Below are 20,183 nucleotides of genomic sequence, written 5' to 3'. Positions count from 1 at the left end.
CCCAGCTTATTTTTTGTTTCCATTTACATGACATCTTTTTTTCTATGCCTTTACTTTCAGTCTATTTTTTATCTGAAAACATATGTATGGGTCTTGTTTTCTTGCCCCTTTAGCCACTCTGTGTCTTTTGATTGGAGAATTTAATCCATTTACACTTAAAGCAATTACTGATAAGTATGTAGTTATTGCCATTTTATTCATATTTTTGTCCTTTTTTATTTTATTTAAAAAAGTCTCTTTAACATTTCTTATAATACTGGTTTAGTAGTGATGCACTCCTTTACCTTTCTCTTTTCTGGGAAGTTCTTTATCTCTCCTTCTATTCTAAATGATAGCCTTGCTGGGTAGAGTAATCTTGGTTACAACCAAGATTCCTTTCTCCATCACTTTGAGTATTTTGTGTCAATCCCTTCTGGCCTGCAAAGTTTCTGTTGAGAAATCAGCTGACACTTTACTGAGAGCTCCCTTGTTAGTAACTAACTCCTTTCCTCTTGCTGATTTTAAGATTCTCTCTCTGCCTTTAGTCTTTGGCTTTTTAATTAATTGTGTGTAAGGCCCTCTTGGTGAGGGCCTCTTGCTTCAGATTCTTTGTGCTTCCTGGTTTTGTATGTCTTTCTTTCACCAGGTGAGCAAAGTTTTCTGTCATTATTTCTTCAGTTAGGTTTTCAATACTTCACTCTGTCTCTTTTCCTACTGGTACCCCTGTGCTGCAAATGTTACACTTGGTGTTGTCCCAGAGGTCCCTTAGACTATCCTCATGAAATTTTTTTTCCTTTTTGTTTTTTGTTACTTTGTCTTCCTGATCACAGACTTGATCCTCTGCTTCATCAAATCTGATATTGATGTCATCTCATGTATTCTTCCTTCAATTATTATGTTCTTATTTCTGACTGGTTCTTTTTTGTGACTTTATCTTTTTGTGTAAGTTTTCACTGATTTCATCTATTCTTACTTTAAGTTTATTGAGCATCTTCATCACCAGCGTCTTGAACTGTGTGTCTGGTAATTTGCTTCCTCCATTTTGTTTAGTTCTTTTTGTGGAGTTTTGTCCTGTTCTTTATTTGGGACAGGTTTGTCTCCTCATTTCGGCTGCCTCCCTGTGTTTGTTGCTGTATATTAGGTAGTTGTGCTGTGTATCCCAGTCTTGGCAGGGCAGCCTTGTGTGGTAGTGTTGGTGGCAAGACGGTACCAGGGGTTAGCCCAGTGGAGTCAGACTGGACCCTGGTTCAGCAACCTTGGTTGTTGACTTCTGACTAAGAAAGAATTCAGAGCCAAGACTCAAACTATAAGAGAAAGTTTATTTAGAAAGTCACAGAGGTAGAAGTGAACTGAGGAAGAAAAGGGCTCAGGAAAAAAGTTATAGAAGCAAAAGAAGGGTCCTTAGAACTTAGGAAGAAAAGAGAGGCTAGGAAAACCTGCCTGGGGGAAAAAGGTGGGGAAAGGCAGGGACATGCTCTGCAGAGAGAGCCGTGGGGTTCTCTGACCTAAGGACTTTTAAGGGTAGGGATTTTAGGGGAGGTTCGCAGGGGAGGATCTCAATAGAATGTATTTCAGCTTTCCAGCTGTATCCTTTCAGGGTTGTGGTCTCCACTGATTGGTTGGTGCCAGGGGTCATTAGTCAGTGCACCTGATTCTGATGTCAGCCATGGCATCACTTGTCTGGTTCTGGGCCTGGAGCTGAGACACAACTGAGGCCTACATGTGTTTGATGTAATCAGAAACTTACTGTCCCGGGGCTTAATGTTTCAGGGCTATTTTCTGACCCCCTGGGGTCTAACCTGCATGACTAGCAACAAGCCAGGGGAGGAAAGGTTGGGGGTCTAAACCACTTGATCAGTGATGTTCTAGTGGGGGAAATGTTACCCTGGTGGTGAAGTCCTTGTTTTCCTGGTTTTGCCCATTGCTAGGTACCCAGAACTTTCTGCCCTGTGACCTTTTATACCTGCCCTGTTGTCCTTTCTCTGCTCATGTCTGTCCAAATACCTTCTACATCAAGTGTCCTGTGGGACCCATGGGTGCATTCTCCCTCATCACCCAAGCTGGGTGCTCCAGGGTGTCCCTGGGTTGTGTGTGCCCTCCTGTTGCAGTTGAGCCTTGATTGTTGTCGGCACATTATTGGGTGGGATTGACTCTCAGGCTGACCAAGGTGAGGACCAGCCATGACCACATTAGACAGGTTGTTGCGTGGGGGCTGACCCCACTGGGTGGGATTTGCTTTAGCAGGGCTCTGTTGGCGACCAAGTTCACCCTTTGGGTGTGTTGTTTGTGGAGCTAATTGGGTGGTGCTCTGTTGTGGTCTGAATTCAGCCACTGGGTATGTTGGTGTTAGAGTCTCTTGGTGGGTGTGGGGGGACTCTGGGGAAGACCTAGGTCAGCTGCTGCCTCTTTGTGTCCTGGGGCTTCCCGGGGGGTAGGAGTTATAAAGTGGTCTGCAGTTGGTAGCTGCCTGTGCTAGGTTTGGAGGCGCCTGGGAGAGGCTATGTTGCTAAGTGAGGCTGGTTTGCACTAGTGCCGGGCTTGGGGGTACAAGAGGTACTTAACAAGAGGTACAGGGCATGTCAAGACCAGATGTTGTTTGTTTGGTGTTTGTAGACCTTTTGAGAAAGTTTGTAGTGCAGGCAGAGGCTAGCTTCTCCTGTGGAATAGCTGCTGAAAGATCAGACTGGGGCGTGAGTTGGGTGGGGCAGTGTCTCAGGGTGGGGAGAGCTGTGGTGGAGACTTGAGAGGGAGGAGGGCTCAGCAAAGGAACAGTGACACTGGCCTGGCCTTCTACCTACCAGCACTTCCTGGCTGTAGTGGGGGTGGGTTCAACAAAGGAACAATTTTGCAGTGTTATCTGGGACAGAGATGTCCCTCTCGCCTTCGCTCTGAAGCCAGGCAATTCAGTTCCTGCCAGTTTGTGCCTGTCAGGAACACAAGCTGTTGACCCTTTTTAAGCGGTTGATCCTTCTCTGGAGCTTAGGGCAAGCGCTTGTCAGTGAATGAGTGTGTGTGTTGGCTCTCTAAGAGAGTGTCTGGGACTCTAGAAGCCCTCATTCCCACCTGGACTGAGTCCCTGTGATTTTCACAGCCACCTGTTTTTTTTTTGGAGGGGGCTGTGGGGGGACTCTTCTCAGCTCTGGTGTTCCAGGTTGGGGAGCCTGGTGTGGGGCTGGGACCTTTCGTTCTTCACGGGGGACCCCTCTGCAGCCGAGATACATCTCCCAGTTCGTAACCACCACAGGTGGGTGTGGGACCACCTCAGTTCTTATCTCTGTCTGTCCTACCTGTCTCTGTGTGGTGGCTTCTGTATTTCCTTCATTATAGGGCTGCTGTTCAGCTAGATTTCAGGCAGTTCTCAGTGATGGTTGTTCTGTAGTTTAGTTGTAATTTTGATGTGGTTGTGGGAGGAAGTGAGTACAGTGCTTACCTATTCTGCTTTTCGACTGTAGGTCCTTAGAAAGAGATTTTTGAAATTAAGTTGTAAAACTATAAAAGAGTTAGAAGAAGTTGAAGAAATATCCCAGGAGGTAGATTTAAAAAAATAATTGGAAGAAAGTAAAAGGGAATATTAAGGAAATTAAGGAGATCTAGCATTTGAGTGACTATTAGAATAAAACAACAGAGAAAACAGAGATGAGGAAATTAGCAATAATTCAAGAAAATATCCCAGCCCTGGCTGGTAGCTTGGTTGGTTAGAGCATCCTCCCACTATGCCAAGGTTGTGAGTTTGACCCCTGGTCAGGGCATGTATATGAATCAACCAATGAATGCATAAATAAGTGGAAGAACAAATCAGTGTTTCTCTCTCTCCAATCCTCTCTCTCTGAAAATGAATAAATTAAAAAGAAGAAGAAGAAAATACCCTAGAACTGAAGAGCAGTTTTCAATATTGAAAGAATTTTAATCTTGAAAGAAGTCATTCAGGGCCCCGAAGCCACGATCAGACTGCCACGAGACAAAGCACGGTGCATTTCAGAATGCCCAAACACCCGGTAGTCAGTGATGGCATCAGACCTCTCAACAATGGAAGCCAGAAGATAGTGGGAAACCGGGAAACTGTCAGCATTCTGAGAGAGGATGTTTTTCCAACTTAGAATATTTGTTTAACCTTCCTAAACTGTTGGTTAAAATGTGAGAGTAGGTTACAGACATTTTCCACCTCAGGCTCCTCTCAGGAGCCTGTTGGAGAACCTGCTCCATCGAAAAAAGGAAGAAAACAAGATCTCGGCAGGCCAGGGACACGGAAGACTGTTGAATAAATGCTGCTGAACACAAAACTATTTCTAGAAAAACCAGCCTTCCTCTCTCCACACTTAAAGGACTTTGCAGAAGTACTGTGTTTTCTGGTACACCTGCGATAGCTATCTTTTGATGAAGAACAAATTTTATCTTTCTAAGCAAGCCACACAAAAATCTCTTTGGCATAAAGCAGTTGCTGTCAGAATGCAGTCCGGAGATCGGCAGCATGAACATCACCTGGGAACTTGTTACAAATACAGATGATTAGGTACCACCCTGGATCTACTGAGTCAGAGACTCCGGGGTGGAGCCCAGCAGGCTGAGTTTTGACAAGTCCTGCAGATGGTAATTCTGCTATACCTTAGAGGGTGGGAACTGCCAGAATAGTTGATGACATTATAGGCAATGGTGACCCCACTTTAAGGGTTGGGCTTAGTCTGGACTTCCCACAGGGAAGGGGACCTCTTTCATTTCCCCATGGGCCTCATTCTCCAGGGATATGCACCTTGGTCTGCTTTAATGTGCACTGTGATTTTTTGAAACAGACCAAAGACAGCATTTGTCATTATCAATAGTTTTTTGATAAAACTTAGAGCAAAAGAGAGTCTTTTGGATAAAAACTGAGTTGAGCAGTAACAATCTAAGCATTATAATTACATGCTTATTGAAAAGGAGCACAGTCCTTCTAGCATGTATTTGTGGAGATTTGGGATTAAGTGTGTACCAGGGGCCCCAGTTGGGTGGTATAAACAAGATAGAACAAGCTAATTTCTCTCTTATGTGTTGTAGTCTGGAGCTGACGGCAGAACCAAGCTCTCTTCTCGTTTGTTTCAGTATTTGTGGGGCTTACGTGATCCCTGGTGTCTCTGCGGGTAAATGCAAGGCATGCCCCTTCCACTACAGGCTGCAACCTTGTGGTTGAACACATTCATTCCGCAAACTTCCCACTGTACAGAACGCAGTGGTGCAGCCACATCTAGCTTACAAGGACAGCCGAGCAGTGTTCATTTTGGTTAACCAGTCACTCCTTGTTGTAGACAAGCGGGAAACTGGATGTTTGTTGGGTTTGGGAGAGGGATATTTGTCAGTTTCTGATGCACAGTAATTTCTGCCTGCGTTCACTTTCATATACATTCCGCCCACAGCAGAATGCCTCGTGAGGGTCCTGTCGTAACAGACTGGGTTCCCAAGCCAGGCAAAATCACCGTCATTCCTTTGTAGACCTGCCTTAAGTGACTGCAAGATTAATGATTGCCAAACTGAGTCAGGGATATGTGAACAGTAGTCCTAGTTTCCATTTCACCTTCTCAAAATTAAGGTTTGGTGCCCTGAAACATAGTCTTGTACATATGAAAATTTAATATATGATAAAGACAGGATGGAACCCTGATGGAGTAGGACTGGATTATTAACTGTGTGTGTGGGGGGGGGTGGGGGTGATCAGTTCACAGTTGCATAAGTTCCCTCTGTGTTAAATGTAAAACTTGAAACCTGTCCTTGGCTGGGGGAGGACATTTTAGGAATATATTTTTTTAGAGGAAATAAAGGGAACTGATAGATTGGACTAAGTTAAAAAAAACACAAAACATCACCCTGGCTGGCGTAGCTCAGTGGATTGAGCACAGGCTGGGAACCAAAGTGTCCCAGGTTCGATTCCCAGCCAGGGTACATGCCTGGGTTGCAGGCCAGAACCCCCAGCAACCGCACATTGATGTTTCTCTCTCTCTCTCTCTCTCTCTCTCCCTTCCCTCTCTAAAAATAAATAAAAAAAACAAAACAAAACAACTAGGATTCTGTTTATTAAAAGGAACCAGTGAAGTGCAAATTTGGGAAAATACCTTTCAATAGTTTTGAAAGGTAAAATATGAAGGGCTCTTTAAAAATTGTACAGAATACCAGCAGAGGTAAGATGTGGGAAGGATGTGAACAGAGGTGGTGTTTTCACATGAAGACTCTGTTTGCAGTAGCAGGATACTGTTGTTTTGAATATCAAGTTGAAAAAGGTGACAGAACATTATGCATGGCAGAGAAGGAGATTGGGTGCAGATGGATTGTATCATCCACTGCTGGTCACTCAGTAAGTGAGGACAGCAGGCTGGATAGCATTTTCGTACTATGTATATCATGAGGCTTAAACTCCTACATTTGGCCCCTTACCTCTAACTTCTGGGATTCTATACAAAAGAAACATCCCTGATGTAATAGAATTTATGGCTGAGGACGATCACTACAGCACTATTTATGATGGTGAAAGAAAGGAAAACTTAATGGTCAGCAGTAATGGAATGGTAAATAAATCACCTTATTCATATTATAATAAAAATCACCCAACCATTTCAAGTCATGTTTTCAAAGGATTTTAATGATGTGGGGAAATGCTTTCCATGTAATGTTAAATGAAAAATGAATTAAAATTCTAAATTCTATATGAACTCAAAAAACTCTACAGAGAAGCAGAGAAGCTATTAGGAGGAGTTACTATAAACACAGAAGTGGCTTTCCCTGGATGTCAGAATTACGAGTGATTTATATTTGTTCCTGTATACTTTTATTCCTTAAGAGTTCTACAGAAAGTGTATATACCTTTTATGGAATGAAGAAAGGTAAACATTGTTGAAAAAGTGAAAGTGTGACGTGTCATTTGTCAAAATAAATTTTACAGCCACCTGGGACAATGCCTTGTCACTTGTCCTCATGCTGAATAATGTGAGGCTTAACTTTGCCACTCATTCAGGTGGCTTTCTGTTTGTTTTTTATATTGTTACCTTTGAGTTCTCTTTAAAATGATTGATTTTGTTCACTTAAATTGATGTCTTATTTTACAGTCCCTGGTTACCGTTGCCTCTGCAGTTAGAGGCAAAGAAAGAGAGTTGAATTACTGAGGAGTCATAAAAATTTTAGCAAACTTCCCCCCCTTTAATAGTGTCAGATAAGCCACTGGTACTTGACATTAATAACAATCATGGAGTCTTTTTTCCCCTTTACAGAAACATACTTCAACTAATTACGTTTGAGGTGGAATGATTTTCTTGACTTTATTGTTGAATGAAGAAAGAAAATTATCTTAATATGATGCACATAATTTAGCTTCTAAGATTGCTTCTTTGAAATTGTATTGATACAAAAAGGCAGCATGTTCAATACAAACCTACTGCTTTAGGAAGTTTGCTGTGAAAGATTTGTGGAGTATTATTGAGAAACCGTGAAGTTTTTTAGGTTTAAAAATTCCTATATTCTTTTTAACTAGTTTGCTATTATTAAATTACAACTTTTAAGAGAGCTGAGAATTGATGGTTGTTTAGGACATGCTCCAAATTCAGATACAGTAAACTCTGGCTTACCTGTGCAGTGGTCTAGCTGTGCTGTCCAATAGGCGACCACTATCCATATGGGCCTTCTAAATTTAAATTAACTAAAATTAAAACTGAGATTCCCATTCACACGATCTACATTCCAAGGGCTCAGTAGCCATGAGTGGCTACCTAATTGGACTGTGCAGGTATAGAAAGTTCTATTGGATCTTGCTGGCCTAGAGATAATTCAAAAGAGATGATAAGCCCCCAATAATTTTTTATTTGTTTTAGAATTATCTAATGAGTGTTCTTTGTCACACATTTCCTTCTTAACAAGGCCTTGTCTAGCCTATGCTAAAAGTTTTCTTCTTTGAATACTCCTCAAATGATAGGAAGCAGGTGCTTATTTTATTTAGTTCAGATAAACAGATAATCTGAATGCAGAAAATATGCAAGTAATACTAAAAAGCCTTGGTAGATTCATAGAACTTTAGATTTGAAAAGGACCATTGATTGCATATAATTAAACCTTCTTATTGAACTAATGAGAAGTTTGAGGAACAGAGGTTTAAGTAGTTTGCTTAAGTCACACAGCTAGCAGCCTTGTTACTCATTCTCTAAGCTCACTGTTCTTGTCACTGGGCCAAGACCACTTTTTAAAGAGGGTCTAGTACTATAATTCTGTTGTTCAACAACTTCAGAGACAAGAGGAGCCAGTTATAATGAATTAACTTTACACAAGACCACAAAGTGTATTGTATAAAACAGGAAATGACCCTTTAAAAACCCAGTCTTCTGAGCCTTGTTTTCATGTCTTTGGGAAAAACATGCAGCTTTCATGAACAGACACTTTTACCTTCAGTATTGAAATTACATGTATTTTTAAGAATCAAAAGGAAATTTGCTTCCTTTTAAAAATAGCCTTTTTGAGGGGGGGGTGGCTTAGGGTAGGCACTGTAGTTAGGAAAAGGATTTGCTTTTTAAAATCCTGTTTTTATTTGCAAAGCTTATGGGTCACTTGTAATCAGTAAGATTTACTTCCCCGCAATTCCAGTGAAAGCAAATTTCTGTGAAATGGATTGTCATTCTTATATTTAATATACTTTCTCCCAGAATTATTTATTTCTGTAGTCACTGCATGGGTTCTGTTAGTTGAGAGCTAGCTATGGTGAGTGAAGTAATTTATTCTAGGAACTGACCACCTGCTTTGAAAAGATTGCATTTTGTTAATATTGGGAGACTGTTGGGCTGTTCCCACTGTGTTCTATGGATTGTACCTTCCAAATACATAACGACCTGTTTCCTTCTTTCCTCTTCTACTGTTTAAATCTAGACCTTCCCTGCTTGTCGTTTTTAGTCTCTGTTTCCATTTGGTCTCGCTCCTATCTGTCACCTCTCTGGCATGCAGTTACTAGAGTGATTTTTCTGAAACAAATCTGATCATTTCACTTCATGGAATGAAAGCCTGCAGAGTGAAATTTGGGTCAGGTCCTTGTTTTGGCAAACTATTCTCACCTGGGTTCTGCGTACCTCCCTATTTGCATCCTCAAGTCTTTGTTCAAATATCACTTTCTCAGGCCTTACCTGGCCACCATCTAAATGGTCACGGCCCTTTGCCTTGTTTATCTGCATCTTCTCTCCGTCTTTAGTTTTTCCTGCAGCACTTGCTGTCTTCTAATGTATTATATAGTTTACCAACTCTCATGAGTGCTTTCCCCAGTTAGGATGCACTCTCTCTTAGGGCAGTCTGTATATTTTGTTTGTGCCAAGTATTTCACCTTTGATCCATTTTCTTCACTGGCCTGTCCTTCTTCCCTTCAAGTTCTCTGTAATTCCTGGGTTCCCCTGAGGAGAGCGGTGCAAGGCAGAGTTTTCCAGAGTGTGCTGCCTCCTTTCTCTTTCTTCGCCCAGGCCATCTTGTGTCCCCTGGGGTCAGCAGGTGTTGTTTCCCTGCTTCAGTGACAGAGTAATCCATAGACTCGCAGTCACGCCTCTTGTTGTGGGGTGGGTTTTACCGTTACGCTGTCCCCTGAGTAGCCTCTCAGTGGACGCTTGTTGGTTGTTGGGTGTGTAGTTGGATGGCCACTTGCTCATCATGAGGTGGTTTCCCTGCAGATTACATCCGCCTTTGCTCCTGAGGTACCAGTGGCAGTCGCAATAAAGTGCTGAGTGCTGCTCTCCTCTGTGAAGTCCTGGCGCGGGTCACGAGCTTTGTCGCTGCCCTGGCGGCCTCTCCTGCTCCTGTGTGCAGCCCCATGTGGGGGATATCTCCAAGAGCAAAGCTTTCCACAGATCGGAATGGTGAAGAAATGCACTTAGGAGTATGCAGTTCTGCCCCTTGTCATGGGGGCACTTTGGCAGACTGATGTCCACGTGGTAAAATTAGCCAGCCTCAACATTCCGATGCTGGGTGTGCGAGTATCATCCACTTTAAATAATTCTAGAACCCGTTTGTCCATTAAATGGGTTCCTGTATTTGTTGTTGTTTCCATCAAAGCTTTTAGAAACTAAGCTTATCAAGTAGTTCACTAGTGATAGGAGATAACTTTGAATTATTTTAAAAAAAACACACCTGGTTTCTATTTAGGCTTGAATCATTTCCTTAATTTTGATAAAAACCTCAAAATATTTTTCAGGGGAGTAATCTGAAGCGCACCAAAATGAGGTGTGTGTGTGTGTGTGTGTGTGTGTGTGTTTTAAGAAGGGCACGCTATTCTTAAAAGATACTTGATCAGTATATAAGTGACAAAATATTCCATTTATGTAAATACTGATGTACTATTCTTTTCCTTCACATATCTTTGTCCTTTTCCTGATTTTAACTTTTATCTACATGTGAAATAAAAGCGAACATTGAATGAATGAAAGATTAAAACACCCCACATATGACTGTGTCTACCCTCCAACGCTGTAAATGGCTGACCCTCAGTAATGAATGCACCTGGGTGTCTTATGGGATGTGACATGCTGAACTAGATTATAGGGTTCTGTGAACACTGAGCATAATTTTCTTGTTTTACCACCAGTCATGTCAGAAAGCAAGTGCGGAATAGTCATGCTATTATAGCAAAAGTCTGATTGGTCACAAAGCCTCATGTTTGCAAATGTTGGTACCTTACCTGGTTTCGCTAACCATTGCCCGGGAGACACTGTACATCTTACCTGTGTGAGGGGATGCTGAGGCTGAGGCAGGCTTGGTGCCTCGTGGCATGGAGCGAGAGAGGAGGAAACAGTTGGGGGAGGGCGGAGTGTCTTGCCAACATTACCAGGGAAGATTAGGTATTGAAACATAGATTTTATTTCTTGATGAAAAATGTGTCCATTTTAGTGTTGATCATAACTTGTAGAAAATTGATGGCTTTGCTCAGCTGTGACCTTTGTTGTTGACCTTGTGTATATATGTGCACCTTAGTCTTGATTCTTGGTGTTTTCTGTTGTTATTACATTGCATCCTACACGTTCTAAATGAAATAGTAGCAGCCTGGATAGGATGCTGTTATTTTTGGAGAGTTCGAGATTAGAGTAAGTCTGATTCTTTTTTCTTTGTTGGTTGCCCTTAGGTAATTGTTCCTGCAGGATGAATTAAGGGAAGACCCTTGTTCTTTAGGAATGGAGAGTTTGTCCATCACCAACATGCCAGACCCCTCATCGTCTCCCTTGGAGAAGCACCCGAGCTCAGCAAACGGCAATGCAGATCTCGATTCAGGTACCATTTTGCTTTCTAGGTCCATCTGATCCTTTGATGTGTTGACCAATATCTTTCTGAAAACGTTCAGGAAGGGGGGAGGGTTGGGTGGAGGGGCTGGAACGGGAGTAGGGGGGAGAAAAATGTACTTGAACAATGATTGAAATAAAAAAAAACAAACAAAACAAAACAAACAAACAAACAAACAAAAACGTTCAGGAAGCAGTAGAGCATCATTTCTAGATCTCAAATGATGCCTCTCCCTAGGATTTGCTATCATATTTATTAGCATATAGCAACTTGAAATTTGGGCAGAATTTGGTTCCAAATTAATATTCCCTATATACTAGACAGAGCGAGCTAGGTGAGAGGTGACAAATCACTTCAAAATCTCAGTGGCTTACCAAATACATGTTTATAGTTATTCACACTGCGCGGTTCAGACAGAGTCCGTGGGCACTCCTTCCACTGCGTCCCTCCCCTGCACCGCGCCACGCCTCAGCGGCTGCCTCAGGCTCACCATTGTATGGGAAGGAGAGCTGCAGGGTCTCGAATCAGCAAATAAATGGTCTTGTTCAGAAGAGACAGGTACCTTTCTTGCTTAGAACCTCTTAAAAATTTTTTTTAAAACTACAGTTTGCATTCAATATTATTTTGTATTAGTTTCAGGTGTATAACACAGAGAATGGATGTATACTTTACAAAGCGTTCCCCCTCAATATTTTTAAATACCCAGCTGGCACCTTACATAGTTGAATATTTTTGACTATATTTCCTATGCTGCACCTTATATTCCTGTGACTATTCTGTAACTACCAATTTGTAGTTCTTAATTCCTTCACCTTTCACCCAGTACCACTCTCATGCCGCACTCCCTGCCCCCACGCTTGGAACTTCTTGACCTGAGCAAGTCTAGGGAGGCACGGAAACTGAATTCTCTGGTGTGTGCCCAGAAAGCGAGGATGGCAAAACATGCCCAAGCACTAGATGCCACATTCCGAGACTCTCTCTGAAACCTTCAGCACGACTTTCAGGAAGCTGCATAATGTGAAAGAAATTTAGGTCATGTGAATTTGTGGCAAAGTCCTCCACCTTTAAGAAATCACAAAACAAACAAAATCAAACCAGTCTTTGAATTTTGATATTTAAACAATGAATCTGTAAATGCATCTTTTTCTAAATACTTGCACAAGAAAGAGTTTATTTTAAAAAGTTTTTTTGAAGGATTGCACTATTGTCTAGGAGCAGATTAGATGAGGACAGTTTAACTCGCAGAAACATAAACATTGCTGTGGTGAATTCAGATTTGACAGTTGTCTGAAGGAGGTGTGGGGTTCGTTTTCACATTTTGGTGAGACTACAGATTTACAGATTGCTTGATGTCATTGAATTTACAAGATTATGTTTCTTACATTATATCTTTACCTGAAAAAAATGTGGAAACCCCTGAAATAATTGCCTGAAATATGTTAGTATCTCTTTCAAAATCAGCTCATTCTCCCCTGTCAGCTATTTTCCTATATAAAGTAAGAGTGAGAAAAGTTCTAAAAGCAGAGTTGACTCTTTTGTTCTCCCAGGAGAAATATGGAAACTCTGTTTCTGAGAGAGCATACTCCCATAGACTGAAAGTTCAGTCTAGTTATTCTACTTTTATTTAAGTACAAATATGCCTTTAAAAAGTCTTTGTTTTGTTTGCTGAATGAGGTCATGTTTTCACTTTGGAGTCCCTGATTTTCACCATAGTTTTGTCCTACACACATCTGACGCCTGTGACTGCATTATTTTCCGTGGTATGTTTTCAAAACTGTGTAAACGGCAGCCATGTTGTTGACTTTTTATTTTCAGGCAGCCGCAGTGTATCTCTTCAGCTGAAGCAGATTCTGAAACTTAGTAATAATATGGTCTCAGGAAAATTATTTGTGCTGTGTGTCCTTGTGGTTGGCCCCAGGAATGGGGAGGTGTGAGTGCAGCATCCTGCCCCTGGCTGGGCTGCTCCGTGCCCAGTGCCTACGGACATGCTCACCTCTTGGTTAGTTCTTGCTCTTGTGTGGTGGGAGCCATGGATCATCTGAGAGGTGAAGGTCTTTAATAGAACTAACAGTTCTAAATAGCTCTAAAGTATCTTACCATTTTTCAGATATTGGTCCTGACAGTTTTTTTCCTATATGGCTAATCTGTTCTTTCTCCTTGGAATTTCTATTTATACTTGTGTGGTGAGGAGACTTTTAGATGGTGCCACAAAGACAGACTTTTCTAAAGAGGAAACGAATTTAAAGTAGGATCTAAACGCTTGTAGAGGGCAGAGGCTGACTTCTAGTAACTCAGATCTAGTTTTGAACATTTAGACTGTTAAAAACATACCCAAGTAGGAGTTGTTAAATAGTTTGTTTTCCCAAGTAGTTCCCATTTCACCTGTTAATACACAAAATATCTTCTGTCTGCCGTCAGTTGTGTGGCTATTTGGTTCTGGGACCGGCTGTGACGTGCTTAGGGGTGGATAGTATCCTAGACCTTTTCCTGGGAGCGTTCAGATGAGATGTCCATGTCAGAGGAGCAGAAGGCAAACTGAGCTTTCTTCACCTAGGAGTACACTGAGTCTCAAATGAGGGGCAGTAGGTACATGACCTGTGTTCACGGCAGGCACTCTTAAGTGCTTTATATGCTGCGTTGTTTACTTCTTCCACAACCCAGTGAAACAGCAGGTGAAATTAGACAAGAAGGTAGAGTCACTTGGCTCTTGTATGCAAGCCAGGGTTTCATCTCAGGCATCCGGAGGGCTTGGGACCTTGTGCTGGGAGACACGCGCACACGCACCACACACACCCACACCCGCTCACTCTGTGAGATATAGTGCCAGTCAGATTCTTTCTGGTCCTCCCATCCACTTGTCTCCCATCCCCTCTGCCCGTGTGTTGTAAGACACATGACTCCATCTCCCTGACAAGTGACCACACGTAAGTGCCTACAGCTCTTCTTGGATCAAATCATGGGGCCAGAGGATGGAAGTCCCACCTGGTTGCTTCCTGTGTTTTGGTTTCTGTGTCTTTGGTTCCTCCGTTCCTGCGTTCAGCTATTGTGATCCTGGCACTGATAATCTGTCCCTGTGAAATGAAGGCTTCCACTTAAAACAAGGACTGTCAGTCTCATGAACAGTTTTCTCATGTTTAGTTTTGCCTCTCTCCCTAAGGAGAGCTCAAGTAGTTGGGGTTAACAACTGACACTGAGTCCCAGGGGTGAAATAGGCACGATGTGAAATGACTGCTCCTCCCAGGGCGCCACTGGGATGAGCAGGGACAGAGGGACTGAAGGCCTTTCCCACAGATGAAATGGGAGCACGCAGAAGGACGTGGATCGGAGCTGGATTTCTGCAACTCTAGGCTTCCCCTGTTGCCCTGATAAAAGCAAGCAAAATGTTATGCTGACACAGTGGTGGATAGATTCCTGGGCATAATTTTTCCAGGATGACTGAATGTAATTTCCTGATGAAGTCTGTAGGTGAAGTATTGTTGCATATTTACAGTGGGCAATCCTGAGTAAAAAGAATTATTCTGGAAACGTGGGCTTGGTATTTTTGGTGGGGCAGTATTAGGATATATCAACTGGAGTGCCACGGGCTTTTGTGTTCAGGAAGGAAATGAATCACCATTCTTCTTAGAGAAGTTGGGATCTCTGACTATTCATGCTGGGAAGGAACTAGTTTTATGTGACTCCATTCTATTCCCTTTCTAAAAAGTCCCCTCCTTTAGGTAGTCCTTGCCTGCCCTAGCTAGGAGATTGGGTCATTTTCTTTCTTTCTGGAAAGACTCTCTGGAAGTCTGGGTAGCTGTGATAGCCTTGAGGACCTCTATGCTCTGCTGACTGCCCCTCCTCCCTGATGTGGTCCTGCAGCCATGAACTCCGACCGGGGGTCCGAGTTGGCCAGTCCTGTCTGACTTTCATTCCAATGGGGTGTCGGTTTAACATATGTGCAGTGCACTTTTTTCTACACCTTATGATAGTATGAATGGACTGTCAGCAGTGAAAATAACAAATATTTATATTTTTCCTTTCTCTTTCCACATTAGAAAAATATCTAGCACATCGGTAGTGGCTCTGTAAGATTTTGTTCATTTCAAACCTGCCGATTCTCCATGTTTTTATTATTGGGTAGTGATTCTGGGCTTTATATTCAACTTTGCAAAGTTAGCCTTATTTCATGTTGTGAAAGTGTACAACCCAAGATTTTACGACTTAAAAAAAGGTGTATGAATCATTTGTTCGTTATATTTTTCACTATTAAGTAGCTTGCATTCCAGCTTTTGTGAGGTATTCTTTTTCTACTTGCTATGAAATATTTTGGTCACATAAATAGCTTTTTGTTTTCTAAAAGTAGAATGCCACTAATGAACAAGCCTGTTTTCTTTTAAATTGTGAAATTTTCTAGTAGCTTTTCATAGCCTGTTTTCATTACATCATGGGGCAATGCCTCCGACTGGTTTGTTTGCAGTGGAGGGAGATTGTCAGAGTTTCCTTGATAAAATGTTTATGGGTTTAACAGGTTTATGAATCAGCAGTAAATATTTGCTCTGGGTTTATGAGACCTCCACTCATAAACATCGTGTGTGTTTATCTATTGCTCATTGAAATGTCTTTAGAGAATCGGCTGCTTAGGGCACATGCTGTGGAGGAAGTGTTAATAAATTACAGATCTGAAAAGGCTGTATTGTGAGGAACCCTACATTTTGTATCAGATTTTATTGTTAAATCAGCACACTTCACGTTACCAGCTGCTGGGCATAAAGGTTTTTAAATGTTTTTAATAGAATTCTAGGTCTGACTTTTGGGGTGCTTATTAAAGTATTTTTGTAGAAAGCAGAGAGTAACAGCTTTCTTTCGCACTGTACTTAGTGACACACCCTCGGGAGTCACAGTGGTACCTTTCCCTCCCTTGGTTAACTTGAATGAATAAATGAATGAATACCTGAGTGAACATGAAAGTATCTATTACCTATTATATTGGGGGAAGAGACTGGAAACATAGTTTGTCATGGATTAAAATTTGGTGGAAACAAACATTTTGGGTAATGCTAATAGCCTGGGTCAGAATTTTATGAATAGTAAAGAGCTGCAAGGAATGGTCTCAGTTGAAGTTGAGGAAGGGAGGCTGTGGTCTTACTCTCACCACTGCTTGGAGAGCCCTCCTCTCGTGCCTCTCCCAACATTCTGCTTCACCCAGGGACTGAATACCCCATATCAAAAATGTTTCCCTGAAAAGAGCCAGAGGCTCCTGCAGCTTCCAGCTAATAAGGGTGCCAGGCCGTTTTCAGCCAAGAAGACACAGTAAGGCAAACACAAAGAGAAAGCAGTCATGTTCTGGAAAACTCATCTGGGTGTCGCCTCCCAGCCCCGTCCACAGATCTGTTGCCCCAAACTGCACTGGACACCGACCACCACATTTGTTGTTTGATCCACTAGCCAGAGACATCACAGCAGTGCTATTTATTTGTCCAGGTGACCTGGTGCAGGATCTGTGGGTAGTGTTTTGTTTTCTTGGATGTTTGAATGTAAGCCACTTGATGGGAGTAGAATTTGAGGAGATGGTTTTAAGCAACTTTGATTTAGAAGACAAAACTGAATATAACTGCCTTTCAACTTGGTATCTTCTGATTTTACAAAAATTAGTTCCTCCTATCATTTTCATTTTCTGAGACTATGCAGAGTATGACAAGAAAATTACTTTTCCAACTTCTAATTTAAAAATCTTTAGTAGGAGCGAGTAGTGATAGCCTCCAAGAACAAGGCTTTCTTTCTTAGACCCTCCCATCGTAAATCCCTGTGGCCCACCTACTAGTATTTGTTCTTGGCCAGTGAGATAGCCTCTTGCTAGCAGAAGATACATGGTTGGACATTACGGCAAGGAAAGAGAATCAAAACTTTTGAAGCTGTTCTTACCTTCATGTTTGGACAGCCCTTACTGCTGTGTGTTCTTACGTTACAATGGTCTTGCAAATCAGCTAAAGTAATGTTTACAGCTGATTAGTTCTTTCCATTTGAAATCATGATGTAACATTTATGTTATCTGTACTGTACTTTTAAAAAGTGTCCTTTGGTGTTTTTCAACTACACAGATTATATTTTACATATACTGTCTTGAATGTTTGGGGAATTACTTGATTTCTGATGTTTTTTTCACCTTGTCTTCCTGTCTCCCCAAAGAATGGAGAGTCCATAGTGGCCAGTTCCAGACGGATAAACTAACATGCAGCAAATATGCCGTGAGACAAATCTCACTTCATTTGCCTAAGAGCATTTAATATTATCCTTGATTTTGTTAGGGTATCCCAGCAGAGTTTCTTTAGTGTTTCCTTTCTTCAGTCTCCTGTCTCCAAAATCAGCAAACTAAAGCCATGAAACGAATTTGACAGTGTCCTCCAAAACCATTGAATTTATTTATCTCTTGAATTAAGGATGTTGTGGTCTTCATTGGAGGCCAGTACCTTTCCATTCTTCACTCTAGTATTGATGTTCTTGTGTTTTTTGTTTCTTTGGTTTTGGCCTTTCAGCAGAAGAAGGTTCGAGCTTGGAGGAAAGTGGCTTTAACTGGGGGGAGTACTTGGAAGAAACCGGTGCCAGTGCGGCTCCTCACACGTCGTTCAAACATGTACGTAGCCTTCCTTCTCTTTCTGGTCTGCATTTGGGAGTATAGCTAAGATTTCTTAGAAATAAAGAAGGGATGGGAAAGTTTTTTTTGCTTTTCACAGACAGCTGTGAAAGGTAAGGTGCTCTTGGTAAGGTGGACTTTGCCCTTACCACTTATCTCACTGAACACAGGCTGGGCCCAGGGTGGGTGCTCAGTGGGTGAGAAACAATGTGTAGTTTTACCCTTGTCTGTACCTCAAAATGCCCGGTTTGACAGATGTGGCCCTCGCACACGGCTTGACACAGGTAAGATTGATTAGAATAAATAAAAGCCAGCCAGCTAGATAAGTAGGTATAATGTGTAATGTCTTCTTACGAGGTGTAATGGCTGTATATTTTTATTATGGATTGATGTTTTTATTTTGAAAGGACACATAAAAATTTTACAGTCTTTTGTGAGCAGATGAGCCAAATTAGAGGAAATACTATAAATATTCAGAAAACATTTGGATTGAGCCAAAAAAATCATTCTTAACAATGATTTCTTTGAATAATGCAAATAGCTTGCCCAGCAGAGTGAAAGTCCCAGGAAATTAAAAACTGAGCTTTTTTCAGGTTTTTGCTTCTATTTGAGATTTTGTCAATATATATTGTTAACAAGGAAAGACTAAATTTCCAGGATCTAAGTTTTTTTGGCATTACTATTGCTTTGCTGGACAGAAAAATTTAATTCTGAGAAACATTCTTTTTTCACTGGGCTACCCAGGGCAAAGATTCAGCCTGAGTGCCATTAACAAATCGGGGCATTTTCTCAACCTGTTCTTGTTTTTGGCTCTCTTGCTGAATTAGTGAGCCAGAACTTTGATTCTTTATTTTAATGCTACATTTTTATTGTTTTTGGAGATGAAGTGTTCTTTTGAAAAGAAATTTAAGGCCTTATTAAGTTTGCATGACCTTGTAAAAGTCAATCACATTCCCAATCCTCTTTTTATACTAATGTTTGTAATACTGTAATTACTACTAGTTTATTATGAATGTGGTTTTGGCCATTTAGTGAAACCAAGAGGTAAATATTAAAACATAACAGAACTACAGCTCACCTGGCAAAGAGCGAGGGTACGATCCCGCAAAGCTTCTTATGATTCTTAGATGACTTGTTTATGTCCCTTCAGGCAGTTTAGGAAAAAGATATTGAGTGACAACTTTTTCCTTTTCTATTTTACCAATAAAATTATCAATACCTCTCCGTATGGAGTAACTCTAGTTCTTTTTAATTGGGTCAGTTCTCCCATCTTCCTTTTAATCACAATAGCTCAGGAAGCAGAGTGTCCCGGGGCCTGTGTGCCAGTTGTCAAGGAAAAGCATCCTTGGCCCCATGAACCAGCCATTTGTAATTCTATCCTCTCTTTAAGCAGCTGCTGTTCCTGGACGTCAGATGCTTTAGCATTGGAATGTCTGCTGGGCTGGAAAACTTTCTCTTGGGGAGGAGGGATGGGAAATATTAACAGACTCTAATCCTTCATTAATAAAAAGAAAATCCATCCAAGGCTGTACTACTCACAAGCTGCCATCAGCCACCTGGAGCTTTTGAGCACGTGGGGAGACTGTCGTCCACATTGGGCTGTGCTGCAAGTGTAGAGTGCACACCGGGTTTCAGATCGGAAAAGGAGAATGTAAAAGATCTCAGTAATATATTTTATGCCATATCTTGAAGTGGTGACATTTGGGATATTTGAGTTAGAGAAAATATTAAAGTTAATTTTATCTGTTTTATCTATTTAATGTGGCTACTGGGAAATTCAGCATCACATTTGTGGCTCTCATATTTCTCTTATTGCTCTTTTAGAGCAACAGAAATTCCATTTTTATGTGCTGTGTTTTTAAACAATTCTGGTAATTTTCTGGATGTGTATGTCTAGTACAATAACGGGTTTCCTATGTTTCTGGTTCTTTAAGGTTGAAATCAGCATTCAGAGCAACTTCCAGCCCGGGATGAAATTGGAAGTGGCCAATAAGAACAACCCGGACACGTACTGGGTGGCCACTGTTATCACTACCTGCGGGCAGCTGCTGCTTCTACGCTACTGTGGTTATGGGGAGGACCGCAGGGCTGACTTCTGGTGTGATGTGGTGATAGCTGATCTGCACCCCGTGGGGTGGTGCACTCAGAACAACAAGGCCCTGATGCCCCCGGATGGTAAGCTCCCTGCTGACCCACATTTCGGGGACTTTGGGTTTACAGGCCGTCCTTATTCATGATGCTTGCAGGGAAAACCTTGCAGAGATTCTATAACCGATTTAGTGGGAAGGTCTAGCAGCTTAAAAATTGCTTCCTGAGTTTCATTAGCTTAGTGGTGCCAGAGTGA

The 20,183-nt window shown here is 41.7% G+C and overlaps 1 protein-coding gene across 6 annotated transcripts in view; it reads left to right on the top strand.

Annotated features, from left to right (window-relative positions):
- SFMBT2 (Scm like with four mbt domains 2) overlaps positions 1–20,183 on the top strand; it is a 220,138-nt gene that overhangs the window by 15,127 nt on the left and 184,828 nt on the right. For 5 of the 6 annotated variants that reach the window (XM_036024478.1, XM_036024495.1, XM_036024485.1 and 2 more), the window contains exons 2-4: positions 11,075–11,220; positions 17,742–17,839; positions 19,774–20,014. In XM_036024478.1, the coding sequence (XP_035880371.1) occupies positions 11,124–11,220; positions 17,742–17,839; positions 19,774–20,014 (436 nt within the window). In that variant the 5' untranslated portion in view covers positions 11,075–11,123. The remainder of the gene's footprint in view (positions 1–11,074; positions 11,221–17,741; positions 17,840–19,773; positions 20,015–20,183) is intronic. The other variant, XM_036024501.1, reaches the window with a different exon arrangement.

This window comes from Phyllostomus discolor, chromosome 1 (assembly GCF_004126475.2).
Source record: "Phyllostomus discolor isolate MPI-MPIP mPhyDis1 chromosome 1, mPhyDis1.pri.v3, whole genome shotgun sequence".
NCBI classification, from domain to species: domain Eukaryota; kingdom Metazoa; phylum Chordata; class Mammalia; order Chiroptera; family Phyllostomidae; genus Phyllostomus; species Phyllostomus discolor.
This window is presented reverse-complemented; position numbering and strand designations above follow the sequence as displayed.